At 45.9% G+C, this 20,547-nt stretch overlaps 1 protein-coding gene across 6 annotated transcripts in view; it reads right to left on the bottom strand.

Annotated features, from left to right (window-relative positions):
• Positions 1–144: 144 nt before the first annotated feature.
• LOC129831306 (zinc finger protein 239-like) overlaps positions 145–20,547 on the bottom strand; it is a 115,817-nt gene continuing 95,414 nt past the window's right edge. The window contains exons 1-4 of one of the 6 annotated variants that reach the window (XM_055894579.1): positions 6,446–6,794; positions 6,300–6,333; positions 3,417–3,597; positions 233–2,402 (exon numbers count right to left, since the gene is read on the bottom strand). In XM_055894579.1, coding sequence (XP_055750554.1) covers positions 1,471–2,402; positions 3,417–3,597; positions 6,300–6,333; positions 6,446–6,450 — 1,152 coding nt within the window. In that variant the 5' untranslated portion in view covers positions 6,451–6,794 and the 3' untranslated portion in view covers positions 233–1,470. Of the gene's footprint in view, positions 2,403–2,915; positions 3,389–3,416; positions 3,598–6,299; positions 6,795–20,547 lie in introns of those variants that run through there. The other 5 variants (XM_055894600.1, XM_055894590.1, XR_008755697.1 and 2 more) reach the window with 5 other exon arrangements.

The raw sequence follows: 20,547 nt of genomic DNA, 5'->3' as shown, positions 1-20,547 counted from the left end.
CACCATAGCAGCACCTACCTGTAGCACGCGCTCCAGCAGGTATATCTCTCTAGTCACCCCCAAAACCAATTCTTCCTTTGGACGCCTCTCCTTCCAGTTCTCTGCTGCCAATGACTGGAACGAACTACAAAAATCTCTGAAACTGGAAACACCTATCTCCCTCACTAGCTTTAAGCACCAGCTGTCAGAGCAGCTCATAGATTACTGCACCTGTACATAACCCATCTACAATTTAGCCCAAACAACTACCTCTTTACCTACTGTATTTATTTATTAATTTATTTTGCTCCTTTGCACCCCATTATTTCTGTCTCTACTTTGCACTTTCTTCCAATGCAAACCAACCATTCCAGTGTTTTTTTAGTTTTTATTTTACTTGCTGTGTTGTACTCACTTCGCCTCCATGGCCTTTTTATATTTTTATTTATTTATACATATATCTGTTTGCCTTCACCTCCCTTATCTCACCTCACTTGCTCACATTGTATATAGACTTATTTTTTTTCACTGTATTATTGACTATATGTTTGTTTTTACTCCATGTGTAACTATGTGTTGTTGTATGTGTCGAACTGCTTTGCTTTATCTTGGCCAGGTCGCAATTGTAAATGAGAACGTGTTCTCAATTTGCCTACCTGGTTAAATAAAGGTTAAATAAAAAAATAAATAAAAAATACTGACTGTTACTTTTGATTTTGACCCCCCTTTGTTCAGGGACACATTCTTCAATTTCTGTTAGTCACATGTCTGGGTAACTTGTTCAGTTTATGTCTCAGTTGTTTATCTTATGTTCATACAAATATTTAAGTTTGCTGAAAATAAACGCAGTTGACAGTGTGAGGACGTTTCTTTTTTTGCTGAGTTTATGTATATTTCTTTATTTCAAAGCATCTTATAACTCTTCTGCAGTAAAACATTGTACAACCAGGTACTTCTCAGCAGCTGCCACCTACACATTAAAAACCCACTTCCCCATTCCACTACTTTGACCCCATCTGCTCCTGCACCATCCCAACGGCCTGGGAGGACGGGACATCACCCTTCAACACACCATGTAACTCTTCTGAAGTCAAATCTCATATACCCAAATAAATCTCTGCAGCTGCCACCACAGCATCTATTTTCTGTAATTTACGTTCCATTTCTGGGGTACAAGATATTACATTACAAATCTAAAAGTTATTACATTAACCGATGTTACAAGACAATATGCATAGTTCTTGCCTTGACCAATTATCCAATGTATCATTGATTAGTTTTATGAGCACACACACACACAGGTTGACTATGACATCTTCTATGATAACATTTATCCATTTAGATCCCGATGTGTAATATTATATAGACACAGGGGAGACCTGATCCTAGATCAGAGCTGCATATTATGCTCCACGGAGGTTACAATGGTGATCAGACTAAGTCAACTGTTTAACAATGGGAGATGGATATGATTAATCACTAGAAGTTTATTTAGGGATCTGGAACTGGTGCCGTATAGGAGGGAGATGAAATACGGCACGTTTTTGTTTTCTGGTGACTTTTCATTGTCCCTAACTGAGCAAAGCTCTTTCCACATAGACAGACATAAGGCTTCTCTCCAGTGTGTGTTCGCTGGTGTCTAGTCAGGGAGGAAGCTACGGCAAAGCTCTTCCCACACTGTTCACAGGTATAAGGTTTCTTTCCAGTGTGTATGCGCCGGTGGGAAGTCAGCACGGAAGCTAGAGCAAAGCTCTTTCCACACTGATCACAGCTATAAGGCCTCTCTCCAGTGTGTATCCGCTTGTGTACAGTTAGGTTTCCTGCACTAACAAAGCTTTTCCCACAACGAAGGCAGGGGTAAGGCCTCTCGCCAGTATGAATTATCAAATGCGATTTTAAGGCACTAGATACAGTAAAACCCTTCCCACACTGAGAGCAGCAGTACGGTTTCTCCCCGGTATGAACTCTCAGGTGAGATTTTAAGGCGGTAGATACAGCAAAACTCCTCCCACACTGAGAGCAGCAGTATGGTTTCTCACCTGTATGGATTCTCAGATGAGATTTTAAGGTGCCAGATAGAGCAAAACTCTTCCCACACTGTGAGCATCTGTAAGGTTTCTCTCCTGTATGGATTCTTTGGTGTTCTTTAAGACGCCCTGCAGAGATGTGCCTCTTCCCACACTGAGAGCAGAAGTACGGTCTCTCGCCGGTGTGAATCCGCTGGTGAATAATGAAGCAACTCCGGCTAGTGAAATTCTTCCCACAGTCAGAGCAGCAGTGGGGAGGTTTCTTCCCTGTACGTCTCTGCTGATGTTTCTTGAAGTGTTCTGACCTGGAGAGACACTTCTCTGCCTCGTCAGCAACATGTGGTTGAAGTTGAGCAGATAAGCCCCTCCCACCGAGACCACGTTTAGATGTGTCCCCTGTGAAACAAAGACATTGAATTACTAGGTTTATGAAATACGGGTCCATAAACAAAAATTATCATAAATAAATACAGTACACTCAGTGACCAGTATATTAGGTACACCTACAGACAGTGAGTCACGTGGCTGTGGCTTGCTACCTAAAACAGGCAGACAGGTAGAGACATTCAGTTACGGTTTGATTAAACATTAGAATAGGCAAAACGAGTGACAAACAAAAGACAATGTCAGCGGCAGTCCTGTGGGTGAAAACAGCTCGTTGATAAGAGAGGTTGAAGGAGAATGGCAAGAATCGTGCCAGCTAACAGGCGGGCCACAACAAAATAACAGCGCAGTACACCAGTGGTGTGCAGAACGGCATCACGGAACGCATAACTAGTCGATCCTCGTCACGGGTGGGCTATTACAGCAGAGAACCACACCGGGTTCCACTCCTATTAGCTGAAAACAAGAAACGTCTCCAGAGGGCACGCCATCAACACTGGACAATTGAGGATCGGAAAACATTACCTGGTCCGACAAATCCCGTTTTTCGTTGCGTCATGCTGATGGCAGTCTGGATTTGGTGTGTAAAGCATGAGCCCATGGACCCATCCAGCCTGGCGGCAGTGTACTGGTGTGGGGAATGTCTTCCTGGCACACGTTAGGTCCCTTGATACCAATTGAGCAACGATTTAACGTCACAGCCAATCTGAACATTGTTGCTGACCAAACCCAATAGAGTATCATTGGGATGAAATGGAACAGCATGAATGTGACGCCGTCCAATCTGCAGCAACTGCGTGATGCCATCGCGTCAGCATGGATCAACATCCCTCTGGAAAATTTCCGGCACCTTGTAGAATCCATATCCCGAAGAATTCAGGCTGTTCTGAAGGAAAAGGCGGCTCCGATCCGGTACAAGATGGGTGTACCTAATAAACTGGCAATGAGTGTATCTTGTTTATCGATCAATTAACAGATGTTTCAGAAGCAGATTCTAGTCTAATCCACATACAACATTGTTCTTACTTGATGAAATCAAATCTCCATCTTCCTCGTGTCCACCTCTCGAAGTTCCACTCTGCCCTGGTGTTTTCCTGCAGTCGATCAGCAACGAAGACACCCTCTTCAGACCCAGCAGTAAGGTACTACCGGGAGAGTTGCAACCCGGGGACTCTGGCAGGGTGGAGGGGAAGGTGCTAGTTCTGTCCTGTTGACCGCAGAAGTATTGTACATAGAATATCATTAGACCAAATATCTATTTATTTTTATTACCCCCCTATTTCATGATATCCAATTGGTAATTAACAGTCTTGTCCCATCGCTGCAACTCCAGTACGGCCTCGGGAGAGGCGAAGGTTGAGAGCCATGTGTCCTCCCGAAATACAACCCTGCCAAGCCGCATTGCTTCTTGACACACTGCTCGCTTCACCCGTAAGCCAGCCGCACCAGGGATTGAACCCGGTTCTGTAGTCCCCAGTGTCCCTCTCCCTCCCTCCACCTGCAGCAGACACAGCCCTGAGCATGCCTCTCTCAGGCGTGACACCTGCAGTACCACAGCATCTTATATGGAGATGATCAGCCTGGTGCGTCAGCATAGGGAGGAGATCTGGGAGCAGCAGTGTGCAATGAAAAATGTTGAGGACGACAACCAGGCTCTCAGGATGGAAGTCCGCAGACTTAGAGAGGAACTGTCCAGTACAGTCAACACTGGCCACATGCAGGACCTGTAGAAGGAGCTACATGAGCAAAGGCAGGAATTTCTCAGCCACTACCATCCACTCTTCAAAGAGTTCCACAAACACCTTGGACCAGGCCAACAGCTGAATCAGAACCTACAAACCAATCTAACCAAACAATGCACCAACCCAGCTGACCCCCTCCATCCCCATCTCATGGCTTGCAATTACTCCTATCAATCAAATGGCAAGTTTATATTAGAGCATCAACTTTTCCCAAATAAAATGATGTCAAAGTTATGGTGCCCCACAACAGACAGAGCTACTGTGGCCCAGCTTGGCTCCCCAAGCCATATCATCATTCACACTTGGACCAATGCCCTGCATGCCCAACAGGAGAGGGTGACCACATCACTAAGGGGAGTGACATAGATGGCCTCCACCATTTCCCCCCTTGCAAAGACAGTAACATCTACCCTGCTCCACTGGAGAGATTTCCACCATGCCACCATCCAGAGGGTAAATGCCAGCCTCTCTCGGGACTGTGTGCTATGGTCCAACGTGCACCTGGTCCAACGTGCACCTGGCCTACTGTCCCACCCTCAGCCTGGACTGTCTTTAGGACAATGTACGCCTGTACAGAGGCAGTCTCCACCTTCGCCAGTATGTTGCACTGGGTGGCCAGTCCACCTCACCCACAGGAGCAGCAGACCAGCCGCCAACTCCCTGAGACGAAATCAGATACTCCTTTAGACCTGCATCCTGTGGTGCCTCACAGAGACTGGAGAACAGGCGAGCAACACTGCCCCCCACACCACTTCTCTCCCAGGAACTGCATGCAGATACACAGAGCTATGCCCAAACCGTACTCAGTCACAGGCCCAGTGCAGTGTTTGGAGCATTGCAAGCCACACTTCCCTCCACACCACCCTCTTCAACAGCTCATACAACCTCCCTCCCAGGCTACCAGACCAGGCCCGCCACAGCACAGCTCTACCAGACCGTGTGCGTCGCCCCACGGACCTCCCGGTCGCGGCCGGCTGCGACAGAGCCTGGGCGCGAACCCAGAGTCTCTGGTGGCACAGCTAGCGCTGCGATGCAGTGCCCTAGACCACTGCGCCACCCGGGAGGCCCCCACAAATTCTTATTTTCAATGACGGCCTAGGAACACTGGGTTAGCTGCCTTGTTCTGGGGCAGAACAACAGATTTTTACCTTCTCAGCTCAGGGATTCGATCTTGCAACCTTTTGGTTACAAGTCCAACACTCTAACGACTAGGCTACCTGCCTAGCATCATATTAAGCTTAGGTTGATCGGACTAAATCCTTTTTTGCCAGGGGCGCATCTTTGGTTTTAGAGGTGGGTGGACATACTGATTAAACACTCCAAATAGCCTACCTGACCACTCCGACACTCGGAGGGGTCCGCGTGGTCCTAAAGCACACCCCTACCTCATGTTGTATCACATTCCAATAATAAAACTGAGGGGGACAAAAATTCAATTTCAGAATGTGGGGGGGGACATGTTCACTCCATCCCCAGTGAAAGTTTCACCCCTGGTTTTTGGTATATTTTAGTTGTCACTGTGGTAGACTAAGCATAGGTGATTAGAGGATGTTTAAATTGTAATGGTGCTTGAATAGAATGTTTCATTTTCGACTTGTGGTAACTCTAAATCAATAGTTGTTTAGTATTCAGAAATGTGAGGAACATTCACTTGCTTGACCGTTCTGAAGGTCGTGTAACTGTTTGTTACATGCTACATGTTTTGTCTACTCAACTGGACAGATGTTCCTCTCCGGTTTTATGATTGAACAAAAGGTGTAGTTGAATTTATTCTGCCACCTTCTTGTCTCGGCTGTGTCAAGGCATATGAACTAACAGGTTATAGAGCAAACAAAACAATTATCACAACACATAGGTTGTAATATGGCTATTTTTCTGCCTTGGCTTCCCGGTGACTTTACCCACGCACCCCTATTGGAAGATGTAGCTTTAGCCTCATTATTTCTCCATTACCTGCTCGTTGCGCATTGCCTTGTATCAATGTGTGTGCTTTAGGCTAGTAGGGTACTTTGCTGAAGGACAAAATATCCCAAGTGTTTATTACCACCATTGTTTATTTTGTCCAGATGTTCAAATGGAACGAATGGATATGGAAAATCAAAGATGATAACTAGACATGTTATACACCACAGTAGGCATACTGTTAATAAAAGTCAACATAACTTACCCGATCCATCCTGGAAGCTATTCTTTCAGCGTTTCTTCAAATAAAAAAACGTGACAGTTAATCTGTAGCTAGCCTACACTCCAGTTAATTTCTCAGCTAGACCAAAGCAATCAAATCAAAACTCGATTAATCTAAAGGAATCTTACTTCATATATTTTACTGGTTCTATTAGAGTCAAAAAAACGTTCAACACCCTATCCACCAAGAATCCTGTTGTCTGTTATCGTCTACCTCTACCCGAGGGTCTGTTGGAACGACGTCCTCGAGATTCCAGATCGTTTTAATTGTCTTGAGGCCCAGTAAGGGAAGCCTATAAAATACCAGACTAATTACTGCAGCGCTATACGTTCAGGGAACCAGTAAAACCTGATGTATGTTTAATCCGACGTCTGCAGTGGCCATGAAGAATTTATAGCAATGCAACCTCCATAATCAGTGGATGTATACTTATTCCGCTTCACCGAGCAGAGCTGTGAAGGAAGTGGTCTTCTTCTTCTTCAGAGTTATGGCAGTCCGCAAACAATGACTATTGGTGCATGCTGCCACCTAGTGAATTGGCTGTGTATCAGCCTACTATTCTGTAGAAAGAATTCTTTACACTTTGTTAAAAACAAACTAACCCTATGTAACGGATGTGAAATGGCTAGCTAGTTAGCGGGTACGCGCTAGTAGCATTTCAACCAGTTACGTCACTTGCTCTGAGACTTAAGTAGGGTTGCCCCTTGCTCTGCAAGGGCCGTGGCTTTTGTGGAGCGATGGGTAACGACGCTTCGTGGGTGTCAGTTGCTGATGTGTGCAGAAGGTCCCTGGTTCGCGCCCGGGTCGGGGCGAGGGGACAACAGAAAGTTATACTGTTACACCCATTAAAACATCATTATTCCACTACTTTGGCCATCTGATTCTACACCAGGCCAGCAGACTGGGAGGACAGGATATTATCGTTCAAAGACCTTGTAATTCTGCAGTAAAATATTGTACACCCAAGTACTTCTCTGCAGCTGCCACCACATCTATCCACTGTGATTTACATTCTATTCTTGTGGTACAGTTGACAACCATGGCCATGAAAACAAAACAAAAAAAACTTTCTGTAGCATGTTATTCCTATCAATCTCTATTGACCTCAGCCTAATCACAGGTATCCTCTCAGGATCCCTCACCCTGGACCCATCTTCTACACATTTCTTTCTTTCATGTCCTCCTGCCCACATACAGGAAGTACCTCCCCAACGTAAACAAATCATGTCAATGTCGAGCTAAATGAGCTCTTCAGCTTGTAGTCTTAACTCGGAAATGAGTTACCTTTGGCTCGTTCAGTTATCCCAATGGGAAAAAAATTGAAGTTTTGGAATAAACACTGAAAATAAGGTCAGCACAGGCTGAGGAGATCTTATACGCTTTGTTCTATGAGATAATAACATTCAGTTAATATGACCTTTATGAATAATGTAGCGTTTGTGATTTATATGCTTCTTTAGTTAAATAAATTCACAAGTGACGTTAGCTGATAACGATTCTGGAACAAAACTAATAAGATCTCCTAAACGTGTGTTTACAACGGTCCTTATTTTCGTCATTTATCCAAACACCATACAAAAACACCGTTACATTTTCCCCGTAGGCTTTGTCCAACGAACCATGGCAAAATTAGTGCCTATAAAAAGATGCCATTACCAGAACTCGCTTTATTGCCCCACAGTGGACGAGTCATAATCCCATAAAACCTAGTGGCCAAACAGGGAAATGGTTCCAATTGTTTTCCACCATTCATTTTTCCCTATAGGGGATTACCCATAGGTTTACCCTGACGAGGCATTTTGATTACCGTGAAAATCTTTCTCGGAGAAGGTGACTTTTATCAATATAGTCGGCTCGATTTACTCTCAAATGTCACTAATGCTAATTTGCATTAAAGTAGACATCTTGCAAGACTACAAACCCTTAAAAGCTCCTGCACATAATCTCCCGCTGACACCTTTGCTAACAGGTATTGTGTCAATTTAAAACTTGCCCATGACAGGTCACAGAATTGTCAATTTAAAGAAATGCAGCAAGTTTATTCATTACTACATTTAGTTAACATTAGATAGTTAATCCAGAGATTATTACCTTCAATGCTAGGTCATTGATTGCAAGATATTAGCTCTTGTCTTTTAGTCGTTTAATAAATGCATAACGGTAAACTTAGACACTTGCATCGTATAGTATTCTGAGTGGTGACGCAAGGCTCGCTACCTTGGCTAGATTCATTGATACAATTATGGGCCTTTAGCATTCACATAAGATTGGAGTCAGTCAAAATATTCTTTACTCTTCACCTCTCCATGCAACGGTCCATACTTGATCCGTTACTCTTTGTCATTCGCTTCAATGATCTTAACCTTTTCCTAATGTGTATTTTGGTCCTGTTTCCTCCAACTGACAACACATTACATTATCAAAGTATGTTTGTCTATTTTATGTTTCTATCTGTAAATATTTTTCACTCTTACCGTCTTCTGACTTTGACATCAGACTCCTCTGAGGCTTGTAGTGACCTCTCTGAGGAGTGGTGGTCGGGGTGGTGGTGGGGGTCCGGTCAAGGGTTCTCCCCGCCCGGATCCTGGACACTTTTGAAAGGTAATTTTATGACGTTTCAGAACCACTTGTCAAACCAAGTTAAAATGTATAATTTTCTTTTTAAAGCAATGACCGGTAAAACTGATATGCATCCTAGATTTCAAAGATCACATTTCTGTCGATCTGAACATTCTGAAGATGTGTCTGATGGATAGCTATGAATCTAATATTTCCAATGATATATGATTAAAGGGTAAACATGAGTAATAACCTGATGTAGTATATGCTGACATTGTCATAGGGTAAAACCTCTATGGGAAAACTAAATGGGATGGAGGGATGAATAGAAATATTGATAACACACAGAAAGCTACCATTGCTGCAATGATAGAACACATTTTCCAACAAACTTTTAAAATACATTTTCACCCCACGTGAGCCCCCTGGCTCATTGACTATAAGACCTACAGATTCATTCAGTAATTTTTTAAATAAATCTGTATGTATGTGTATGATTGTGCAGGTGTGTACATTTCAAGAATTCCATTCTTTTACATGTGTGTAAAGTGACCAGTGTTCCATGTCTATGTACATAGGGCAGCAGCCTCTAAGGTGCATGGTAGCGCAGCTGGGTGGTGGTCAGCTAGTGACAGTGACTAAGTTTAAGGCAGGGTACTTGGTGGACACCGGCTAGTGATGGCTATTTAAAAGTCTGATGGCCTTTAGATAGAAGCTGTTTTTCAGTCTCTCGGTCCCAGCTTTGATGTACCTGTACTGACCTCGCCTTCTGGATAATAATGGCTTGAACAGGCCGTGGCTCGGGTGGTTGATGACCTGATGATCTTTTTGGCCTTCCTGTGACATTGGGTGGTGTAGGTGTCCTGGAGGGCATGTAGTTTGCCCCCGGTGATGCGTTGGGCAGACCGCACCACCCTCTGGAGAGCCCCGAAGTTGCTAAAGGTGCAGTTACCGTACCAGGCGGTGATACAGCCCGACAGGATGCTCTCAATGGTGCGTCTGTAAAAATCTGTGAGCTCCACAAGGACCAAAACATATTTCTTCAGCCTGAGGTTGAAGATACGCTGTTGAGCCTAATTCACCACACTATCTGTATGGGTGGACTATTTCAGATTGTCAGTGATGTGTACACAAAGGAACTTGACCGGCCACGTTGATATGGATGGGCAGAGCGGAGCAGATTTGAGTCGTGATCCTATTTGCCGGAGGGAGGTCAGAGGAGGGAAAATACACATGTAAACAGCACGTTGTCCACTGCAGAGTACAAATGCCTTCAAATCAAAGTTTGTCACGTGCGCCGAATACAACAAGCTTACTTACAGGCCCTAACAAACAGTGCAATTTAAAGTGAAAAATAGGTATTAGGTGAACAATAGATAAGTAAAGAAATGAAAAACAACATAGTGAATAATAACAGTAGAGATATACAGTATCGAGGCTTTATACAAGGACCGGTTAGTCGGGCTGATTGAGGTAGTATGTACATGTAGGTATGGTTAAAGTGACTATGCATATATGATGAACAGAGTAGCAGCAGCGTAAAAGAAGGGTTGGCGGGTAGTGGGTGGCGGGACACAATGCAGATAGTCTGGGTAGCCAATGTGCAGGGGCACAGGTCAGTCGGGCTAATTGAGGTAGTTTGTACATGAATGTATAGTTAAAGTGACTATGCATATATGATAAACAGAGAGTAGCAGCAGCGTAAGAGAGGAGTGGGGGGGGGGGGGGGGGCACAATGCAAATAGTCCGGGTAACCATTTGATTACCTGTTCAGGAGTCTTATGGTTTAGAGGTAGAAGCTGTTGAGAAGCCTTTTGGTCCTAGACTTGGCGCTCCGGTAACACTTGCCGTGCAGTAGCAGAGAGAACAGTATCTGACTGGGGTAGCTGGGGTCTTTAACCATTTTTAGTGCCTTCCTCTGACACTGCCTGGTGTAGAGGTCCTGGATTGCAGGCAGCTTAGCCCCAGTGATGTACTGGGCCGTTCGCACTACCCTCTGTAGTGCCTTGAGGTCGGAGGCCGAGCAGTTGCCATACCAGGCAGTGATGCAACCAGTTAGGATGCTCTCGATGTTGCAGCTGTAGAACCTTTTAACGATCTGATATTTTTAGTTTCCTCAGGGGGAATAGGCTTTGTCGTGCCCTCTTCACGACTGTCTTGGTGTGTTTTGGACCATTCTAGTTTGTTGGTGATGTGGACATTAAGGAACTTGAAGCTCTCAACCTGCTCCACTACAGCCCTGTCGATGAGAATGGGGGCGTGCTCGGTCCTCCTTTTCCTGTAGTCCACAATCATCTCCTTAGTCTTGGTTACGTTGAGGGATAGGTTGTTATTCTGGCACCACCCAGCCAGGTCTCTGACCTCATCCCTATTGGCTGTCTCGTCGTTGTCGGTGATCAGGTCTACCACGGTTGTGTCATCAGCAAACTTAATGGTGTTGGATTCATGCCTGGCCACGCAGTTGTGGGTGAACAGGGAGTACAGGAGGGGACTGAGCACGCACCCCTGAGGGGCTCCAGTGTTGAGGATCAGCGTGGCAAATGTGTTGCTACCTACTGTCACCACCTGGGGGCGGCCCATCAGGAAGTCCAGGATCCAGCTGCAGAGGGAGGTGTTTAGTCCCAGGATCCTTAGCTTAGTGTTGAGCTTTGAGGGTACTATGGTGTTGAATGCTGAGCTGTAGTCAATGAATAGCATTCTCACATAGGTGTTCCTTTTGTCCAGGTGGGAAAGGGCAGTGTGGAGTGCAATAGAGATTACATCATCTGTGGATCTGTTTGGGAGGTATGCAAATTGGTGTGGGTCCAGGGTTTCTGGGATAATGGTGTTGATGTGAGCCATTACCAGCCTTTCAAAGCACTTCATGGCTACGGACGTGAGTGCTACGTGTCTGTAAACATTTAGGCAGGTTGCCTTAGTGGTCTTGGGCACAGGACCTATGGTGGTCTGCTTGAAACATGTTGGTATTACCGATTCAAATCAGGGACATGTTGAAAATGTCAGTGAAGACACCTGCCAGTTGGTCAGCAGATGCCCGGAGCATGCGTGCTAGTAATCCGTCTGGCTCCGCAGCCTTGTGAATGTTGACCTGTTTTAAAGGTCTTAGTCACGTCGGCTACGGAGAGCGTCTGTAACAGCTGATGCTCTCATGCATGCTTCACTGTTGCTTGCCTCGAAGCGAGTGTAGAAGCGATTTATCTCATCTGGTAGGCTCGTGTCACTGGGTAGCTCGCGGCTCTGGTTCCCTTTGTAGTCTAATAGTTTGCAAGCCTTGCCCCATAAGACGAGCGTCAGAGCCGGTGTAGTACAATTCAATCTTAGCCCTGTATTGGCACTTTGCCTGTTTGATGGTTCGTCGGAGGGCATAGCAGGATTTCTTATAAGCTTCCGGGTTAGAGTCCCGCACCTTGAAAGTGGCGGCTCTACCATTTAGCTCAATGCGAATGCTGCCTGTAATACATGGCTTCTGGTTGGGGTATGTACATACAGTCACTGTGGGGACGACATCCTCGATGCACTTATTGATGAAGCCAGTGACTGTTATCGTGTACTCCTCAATTCAATCGGAATAATCCCGGAACATGTTCCAGTCTGTGATAGCAAAACAGTCCTGCTTGCAAGCATCAGAAAAACTCACCAGTTTGGAACATCCAGAATAGATTCTAGTATGCTCCTTCTCCTGTCTTGACATTTTTATCAATATGTGTTGATCAACAGTGCCAATCTAACAACTCTGCCATTAGACAGGCTTGATTGTATTTACAGCTCTGATCTGGATGGTGGACTAGCCCATGTGTTGGATATTTGTCAACGTTCATTCCAGTGGTGTGGTGCTTGGGTGGGGAGGGGGCTAATGCCCCCCAAACCCTGATATTATAAATGTATAGGATGCACAACTCTGCAATGCTTTAGGCTAGAAACAGGCTGTAAAATGCACCAGAAAGACGTGGCTCTATTGTACATGGGCATAACTGTATAAATTGACATATTTCATTTAGGTAAAACCAAATAATTGATGGATTTGGCTCTAAATACTACATCATAATGAGCAGCAGTAGTTCAGGTGTTTAGGTTTTTCCTCTCTGGTTATTATGACAAATCACGTTTTCGCAGGTGTTGGTGTCCTCTGAATTTTGGAAAGGGGGGGGGGGGGGGGACATTTGGCCCGTATCTTGAGAGGGTGGAGCTCCTCGTTCCAGCATCTCTGAAGCTCTCCTAACACGCATGAACCCAGATCTAAATAGAGCGGCTGAACAATTACGTGAGACATTAGTTCTGGGTTAACCAAGATTAACTCAGGGGTGAAAGATGTGTTCAACTCCAATGACTGCTTAAAAGTTCTGAACATAAGACAAGGGGCATTTAGAATTGTTATACGTTTTTACATCTGTAAAAAATATACCACTTCTATTTAAAACATTTGCCAGTGATTGAAAAAAAACTAGACATTTGTGGAAAGTAGTCAACAATTACACACTTCAGGTATTAAGGATGCAGCAATCAAGCAGAGATTTAGACAAATGTAATCAAATGTTTGGTCTCATGATATTCTATGTACAATACTTCTGTGGTCACCAGGACAGAGCTAGCCCGTCCCCCTCCACCCTGCCGGAGTCCCCTGGTCACAACTCTCCTGGTAGCACCTTACTGCTGGGTCTGAAGAGGGTGTCTGTGCGGCTGGTAGACTGCAGGAAAACACCAGGGCAGAGTGGAACTGTGAGAGAAGGACACGAGGGAGATTTGATTTCATCAAGTAAGAACAATGGGTTGTGTGGATGAGACTACAATCTGCTTCTGTTAATTGATTTGTAAACAGTAAAACACTGAGTGGCCAGTTAATTATCTATCCAGTTTCGTTAAGCGGTGTGTATCTAATAAACTGATGAAAAGGGCAGCAGGTAGCCTAGTGGTTAAGAGTATTGGGCCACTCATTGAAAGGTTGCTGGTTCTCTGAGCAGACTAGGTGAAAAAATCTGTCTGTGCCTTTTGAGCAAGGTACTTAACCCAAATTGTAAATATACCCATATTTCCAAAACCTAGTTAATCAATGTCTTTGTTTCACAGGGGACACTCCTAACCGTCGCTCTCTCAGTGGGAGGGACTTTTCTGGGGATCCTCAACCACATCATGTTGCCGACGAGACAAAGAAGAATCTCTCCAGATCAGAACATCTCAAGAAACACCAGCAGAGACATATAGGGAAGAAACATGACCACTGCTGCTCTGACTGTGGGAAGAATTTCAGTAGACAGAGTGGCTTCATTATTCACCAGCGGATTCACACGGGAGAGAAACCTTAGATGTTCACAGTGTGGGAAGAGTTTCTCAGCTTCTAACACCTTCAAATCTCATCTGAGAATTCATACAGGGGAGAAGCCTTACCCCTGCCTTGATTGTGGGGAAAGCTTTGTTAGTGCAGGAGCCCTAACCATACCCAAGCTAACACACACAGGAGTGAAGCCTTATAACTGTGATCAGTGTGGGAAGAGGTTCACTGTTGCTTACACCCTGAATAGACAAAAGATAACACACGCTGGAGAGAAAGAAGCCTTATAGCTGTGATCAGTGTGGAAAGAGCTTCAGTCAATCAGGGAGCCTGAATTCACACCAGCGAACAAACCCGAGGTCTGTCTATGAACAGTCATATCAATCTCCCATTATTAAACAGTTTCCTTAGTCTGATCACCATGGTAACCTCTGTGGAGCATAATATGCAGCTCTGATCTAGGATCAGGTTTCCCCTGTGTCTATGTAATATCACACATTGATCTAAATGGATAAATGTTATCATAGGAAATGTTATAGGGAACCTGTGTGTGTGTGTGGGAGGGATGTTGATAATTGTATCTTCTTTCATATACTCATGATACTATTATAATAAAATGTCATTATGTAGAATAATGTTTCAACAATGTGTATATTAATGTATCCAATTGAATATGAATTCAATCCATTATCTTATAAATAGGAAGTTATTATAAAAATATACAATTAAAGTGATATATAGTGGATTAAAATGATACTAAAACTAATCCATAATACATTGAATAATAATATTCATGAGTTCAAGGAAAGAACTATGTATGCTGTCTTGTAACAACGTTAATGTAATAACTTTTAGATTTATAATGTAATAAAACCGGTAAATGTAATATCTTATTGGTTAATATGATAAAATGTTGAATTATTATAGTAATAACTTTTCCATTTCATGTAATTAGTTACTTTATCAGTTGAGTAACAACTGTTTTAATGAGTAATGTAATAACTTCAACCGATCATGTAGTAACACCTAAACCAATGTTTAATGTGTTACTTCACTAATGTTGTTCTGAATCGTAATAAAAATGACCTTTACAAAGTGGCCAGGCCTCGGGTGGGGAGAACCCCCGACCGGACCCCTACCCCATAATGGGCTACCAGAAGACGGTAAGACAAACATATTTTAAGATAGAGACATAAAATAGACAAACATACTTTGATAACGTAATGTATTGTTGGACGAAACAGGACCAAAATACACATTTGGAAAAGGTGAAGATTATCAACGTAAATTATTAAGAGTAAGTGTCACGTTCCTGACCTATTTCTGTTAGTTTATGTGTGTTAGTTGGTCAGGACGTGAGGTTGGGTGGGCATTCTATGTTTTCTGTTTCTGTGTTGGTTTTTGGGTTGCCTGGTATGGCTCTTAATTAGAGGCAGGTGTTTGGCGTTCCTCTAATTAAGAGTCATATTTAGGTAGGCGTTGTCACAGTGTTCGTGGTGGGTGATTGTCTTCCGTGTCTGTGTTTGTACACCACGCGGGACTGTTTACGGTTTGTTCGGTTTGTGTAGCCTATGTTCCTATTCGTGCGTTTTTTCTTGTTTTATGTAAGTACGTCGTCTAGGTCTGTCTACACTGTTTGTTGTTTTTGTTAGTTTAATCAAGTTTCGTGTTTCGTTAATAAAATATGTCTGTTCTCTACGCTGCGCCTTGGTTCCCTCAATACTCCTCCTCTTCCGAAGATGAAGAGGAGGAGGAATGCCGTTACAGAATCACCCACCAAGAATCCAGAACCAAGCAGCGTAATTTGGAGCAACGGGGAAGTATACAGGACTTGTGGAGTTGGGAGCAAATATTTAACGGAGAAGGACCATGGGCTAAAGTGAATCACCATCCATGGGAACAGCTGGAGGCAGCTCGGAGTGGAGGAAAAGAGAGAGAGGAACCGGAGTTATGAGGGAACGTGTCTTGCACGGAAGCCCAAAAAGCCCGTGAGTAACACCCAAAAATTTCTTGGGGGGGGGGGGGGGATAAGAGGTAGTGGGCCAAGGGCAGGTAGGAGACCTGCGCCCACTTCCCAGGCTTACCGTGGAGAGCGGGAGTACGGGCAGGCGCCGTGTTACGCAGTAGAGCGCACGGTGTCTCCTGTACGAGTGCATAGCCCAGTGCGGGTTATTCCACCTCCCCGCACTGGTAGGGCTAGATTGGGTATTGAGCCAGGTGTCATGAGGCCGGCTCAACGCGTCTGGTCTCCAGTGCGTCTCCTCGGGCCGGCATACAAGGCACCTGCCTTACACATGGTTTCCCCGGTTCGCCTACATAGGCCAGTGCGGGTTATTCCACCTCCCCGCACTGGCCTATGTCCGGGAGCATTCAACCAGGTAAGGTTGGGCAGGCTCAATGCTCAAGAGTGCCAGTACGCCTCCACGGTCCGGTATTTCCAGCGCCACCTCCCCGCCCCAGCCTAGTACCTACAGTGCCTACACTACGCACTAGGCTACCAGTGCGTCTCCTGAGCCCTGTTCCTCCTCCACGCACTCTCCCTGTAGTGCATGTATCCAGTTCGGTGCCTCCAGTTCCGGCACCACGCACTAAGCCTCCTGTGCGTCTCCAGAGCCCTGTACACACTGTTTCTTCTCCCCCTACTAATCCTGATGTGCTTGTCCTCAGCCCGGTGTCACCAGTGCCGGTACCACGCACCAGGTATAGAGTGGGCTTTGAGAGTACAGTGTGCCCTGTCCCTGCTCCCCGCACTAGTATGAAGGTGCGTGTCCTTAGCCCGGTGCCTCCAGTTCCGGCACCACGCACCAGGTCTACAGTGCGCCTTATCCGGCCAGAGCCATCCGTCTCCCCAGCGCCATCTGAGCCATCCGTCTCCCCAGCGCCGTCTGAGCCATCCGTCTCCCCAGCGCCGTCTGAGCCATCCGTCTCCCCAGCGCCGTCTGAGCCATCCGTCTCCCCAGCGCCGTCTGAGCCATCCGTCTCCCCAGCGCCGTCTGAGCCATCCGTCTGCAATGAGCCTGCAAAGCCGCCCGTCTGCCATGAGCCTGCAAAGCCGCCCGTCTGCCATGAGCCTACAGAGCCGCCCGCCAGACAGGAGCCGCCAGAGCCGCCCGCCAGACAGGAGCCGCCAGAGCCGCCCGCCAGACAGGATCCGCCAGAGCCGCCCGCCAGACAGGATCCGCCAGAGCCGCCCGCCAGACAGGATCCGCCAGAGCCGCCCGCCAGACAGGATCCGCCAGAGCCGCCCGCCAGACAGGATCCGCCAGAGCCGCCCGCCAGACAGGATCCGCCAGAGCCGCCCGCCAGACAGGATCCGCCAGAGCCGCCAGCCAGACAGGATCCGCCAGAGCCGCCAGCGAGCCATGAGCGTCGAGAGCCGTCAGCCAGCCATGAGCGTCGAGAGCCGTCAGCCAGCCATGAGCGTCGAGAGCCGTCAGCCAGCCATGAGCGTCGAGAGCCGTCAGCCAGCCATGAGCGTCGAGAGCCGTCAGCCAGCCATGAGCGTCGAGAGCCGTCAGCCAGCCATGAGCGTCGAGAGCCGTCAGCCAGCCATGAGCGTCGAGAGCCGTCAGCCAGCCATGAGCGTCGAGAGCCGTCAGCCAGCCATGAGCGTCGAGAGCCGTCAGCCAGCCATGAGCGTCGAGAGCCGTCAGCCAGCCATGAGCGTCGAGAGCCGTCAGCCAGCCATGAGCGTCGAGAGCCGTCAGCCAGCCATGAGCGTCGAGAGCCGTCAGCCAGCCATGAGCGTCGAGAGCCGTCAGCCAGCCATGAGCGTCGAGAGCCGTCAGCCAGCCATGAGCGTCGAGAGCCGTCAGCCAGCCATGAGCGTCGAGAGCCGTCAGCCTGCCATGAGCGTCGAGAGCCGTCAGCCTGCCATGAGCGTCGAGAGCCGTCAGCCTGCCATGAGCGTCGAGAGCCGTCAGCCTGCCATGAGCGTCCAGATTCGTCAGTCAGCCAGGAGCTGCCCTTCAGCCAGAAACGGCTATATACCCAGAACTGCCCCTCAGTCCAGAGCTGTCTCTCTGTCCGGAGCTGCCCCTCTATCTTGATCTCCCTCTCTATCTTGATCTACCTCTTTATTCTGATCTATCCCTCTGTCTTGTGCTATCCCTCTGTCTTGATTTATCCCTCTGTCCCGGTGCTGTCCCTTTCATGGATGTTACTATGAGGATTTTGTTGGGGTAAGATATGGGTGGACATTTTTAGGGGTAGATGGAGGCGAGGATTGATTATGGTGGGGTGGGGACCTCGCCCGGAGCCTGAGCCACCACCGTGGTCAGATGCCCACCCAGACCCTCCCCTAGACTTTGTGCTGGTGCGCCCGGTGTTCGCACCTTATGGGGGGGGTTATGTCACGTTCCTGACCTATTTCTGTTAGTTTATGTGTGTTAGTTGGTCAGGACGTGAGGTTGGGTGGGCATTCTATGTTTTCTGTTTGTGTTGGTTTTTGGGTTGCCTGGTATGGCTCTTAATTAGAGGCAGGTGTTTGGCGTTCCTCTAATTAAGAGTCATTTAGGTAGGCGTTGTCACAGTGTTCGTGGTGGGTGATTGTCTTCCGTGTCTGTGTTTGTACACCACGCGGGACTGTTTACGGTTTGTTCGGTTTGTGTAGCCTATGTTCCTATTCGTGCGTTTTTTCTTGTTTTATGTAAGTACGTCGTCTAGGTCTGTCTACACTGTTTGTTGTTTTTGTTAGTTTAATCAAGTTTCGTGTTTCGTTAATAAAATATGTCTGTTCTCTACGCTGCGCCTTGGTTCCCTCAATACTCCTCCTCTTCCGAAGATGAAGAGGAGGAGGAATGCCGTTACAGTAAGGGACCAGGTATGGACCGTTGCCAGAAGAAGGTGAAGAGTAAAGGATATTTTCACTGACTCCCAATATTATGTGAATGCTATAGGCCCATAATTGTATCAATGAATCTAGCCTCTACAGGATCGGCATGAGGTTGTAAGTAACAAGAATATTCTCCTAAATTAATTTCACATTTCCACAAACTTCAAAGTATTTCCTTTCAAATGGTATCAAAAATACATATCCTTGCTTCAGGTCCTGAGCTACAGGAAGTTAGATTTGGATATGTCATTTTAGGCGAAAATAGGGAAAAATAGGGTCCGATCCTTGAGAGGCTAGCCAAGTTAGCGAGCCTTGAGTCACCATTCGGAATACTATGAGATGCAAGTGTCTAGGTTTACTGTTAATTAAGCATTTATTAAAATACTAACGGACAAGAGCTAATATCTTGCAATCAATGATCTAGCATTAAACATAAGCATGTTGGGATTAATTATCTAATGTTAACTAAATGTAGTAATGAATCAATTTGCTGCATTTCTTTAAAAATTGACACAATACCTGTTAGCAAAGGTGTCAGCTGGAGATTATGTGCAGGAGCTTTCATGGATTTGTAGCGTTACATGATGTCTACTTTAATGCTAATTAGCATTAGTGACATTTGAGAGTAAATCGAGCCGACTATATTGATAAAAGTCACCTTGTCCGAGAGAGTTACACGGTAAACAAAATGTCTCGCCAGGGTAAGCCTATGGGAAATCCCCTATGGGAAAAATGAATGGTGGAAAACAATTGGAACCATTTCCCTGTTTGACCACTAGGTTTTATGGGTATTATGACTCGTCCACTGTGGGGCTCTAAAGAGAGAAATAGTAATGCCATCTTTTTATAGGCACTAATTTTGCCATGGTTCGTTGGACAAAGCCTATGGGGAAATTAATGGTGTTTGGATAAAAGCAGAAAATAAGGTCCTTTGGAAACACACGTTTAGATGCTATACAATCTATCAGCCAACGTCACTTCGTGAATTTTGAAGTATTTATGTAATTTAAAAAAAGCACATCACAAAGGCTTCATAATTCATAAAGGTCATACTCACTGACTGCTATTATCTCATAGAACAAAAACGTATAAGATCTCCTTAGCCTGTGCTGACCTTATTTTCGGCGTTTATTCACAAACCCACATTTTTCCCCATTCATTTTCCCCATTGGGATGGCTGAACGAGCCAAAGGTAACTCATTTCCGAGTTAAGACTACAAGCTGAATAGCTCATATAGCTCGACATTGACATGATTGGTTTACGGTAAGGGAGGCGGTACTTCCTGTATAAACACAAACTCCTTTCCTTGAAAACTTCCTTCCAGCAGTGTGTAGCAGGGAGATTCCTAGATGTGAGAAGTGACAGGGGAACCTGAGAGAAAGGAATGTGTAGTATTGATGGAAAAAGTGTAAACTAAAAACTATAGGGGTACACATGGTGCTGGAGATCAGACATGTCCGGTGAGATAAAGACAGGTGGAGGTTACCAGGATCAGAGTAGTGCAGAAGGTGTTGTATGCTGAGGCAGTGAAGAGAGTAGTAGAGTGAGATGGGTCCAGGGTGAAGCATCC

Source organism: Salvelinus fontinalis, chromosome 2 (assembly GCF_029448725.1).
Source record: "Salvelinus fontinalis isolate EN_2023a chromosome 2, ASM2944872v1, whole genome shotgun sequence".
Taxonomy (NCBI): domain Eukaryota; kingdom Metazoa; phylum Chordata; class Actinopteri; order Salmoniformes; family Salmonidae; genus Salvelinus; species Salvelinus fontinalis.
The sequence above is the reverse complement of the archived record's forward strand: the minus strand, read 5'-3'. Positions and strand labels throughout refer to the sequence as shown.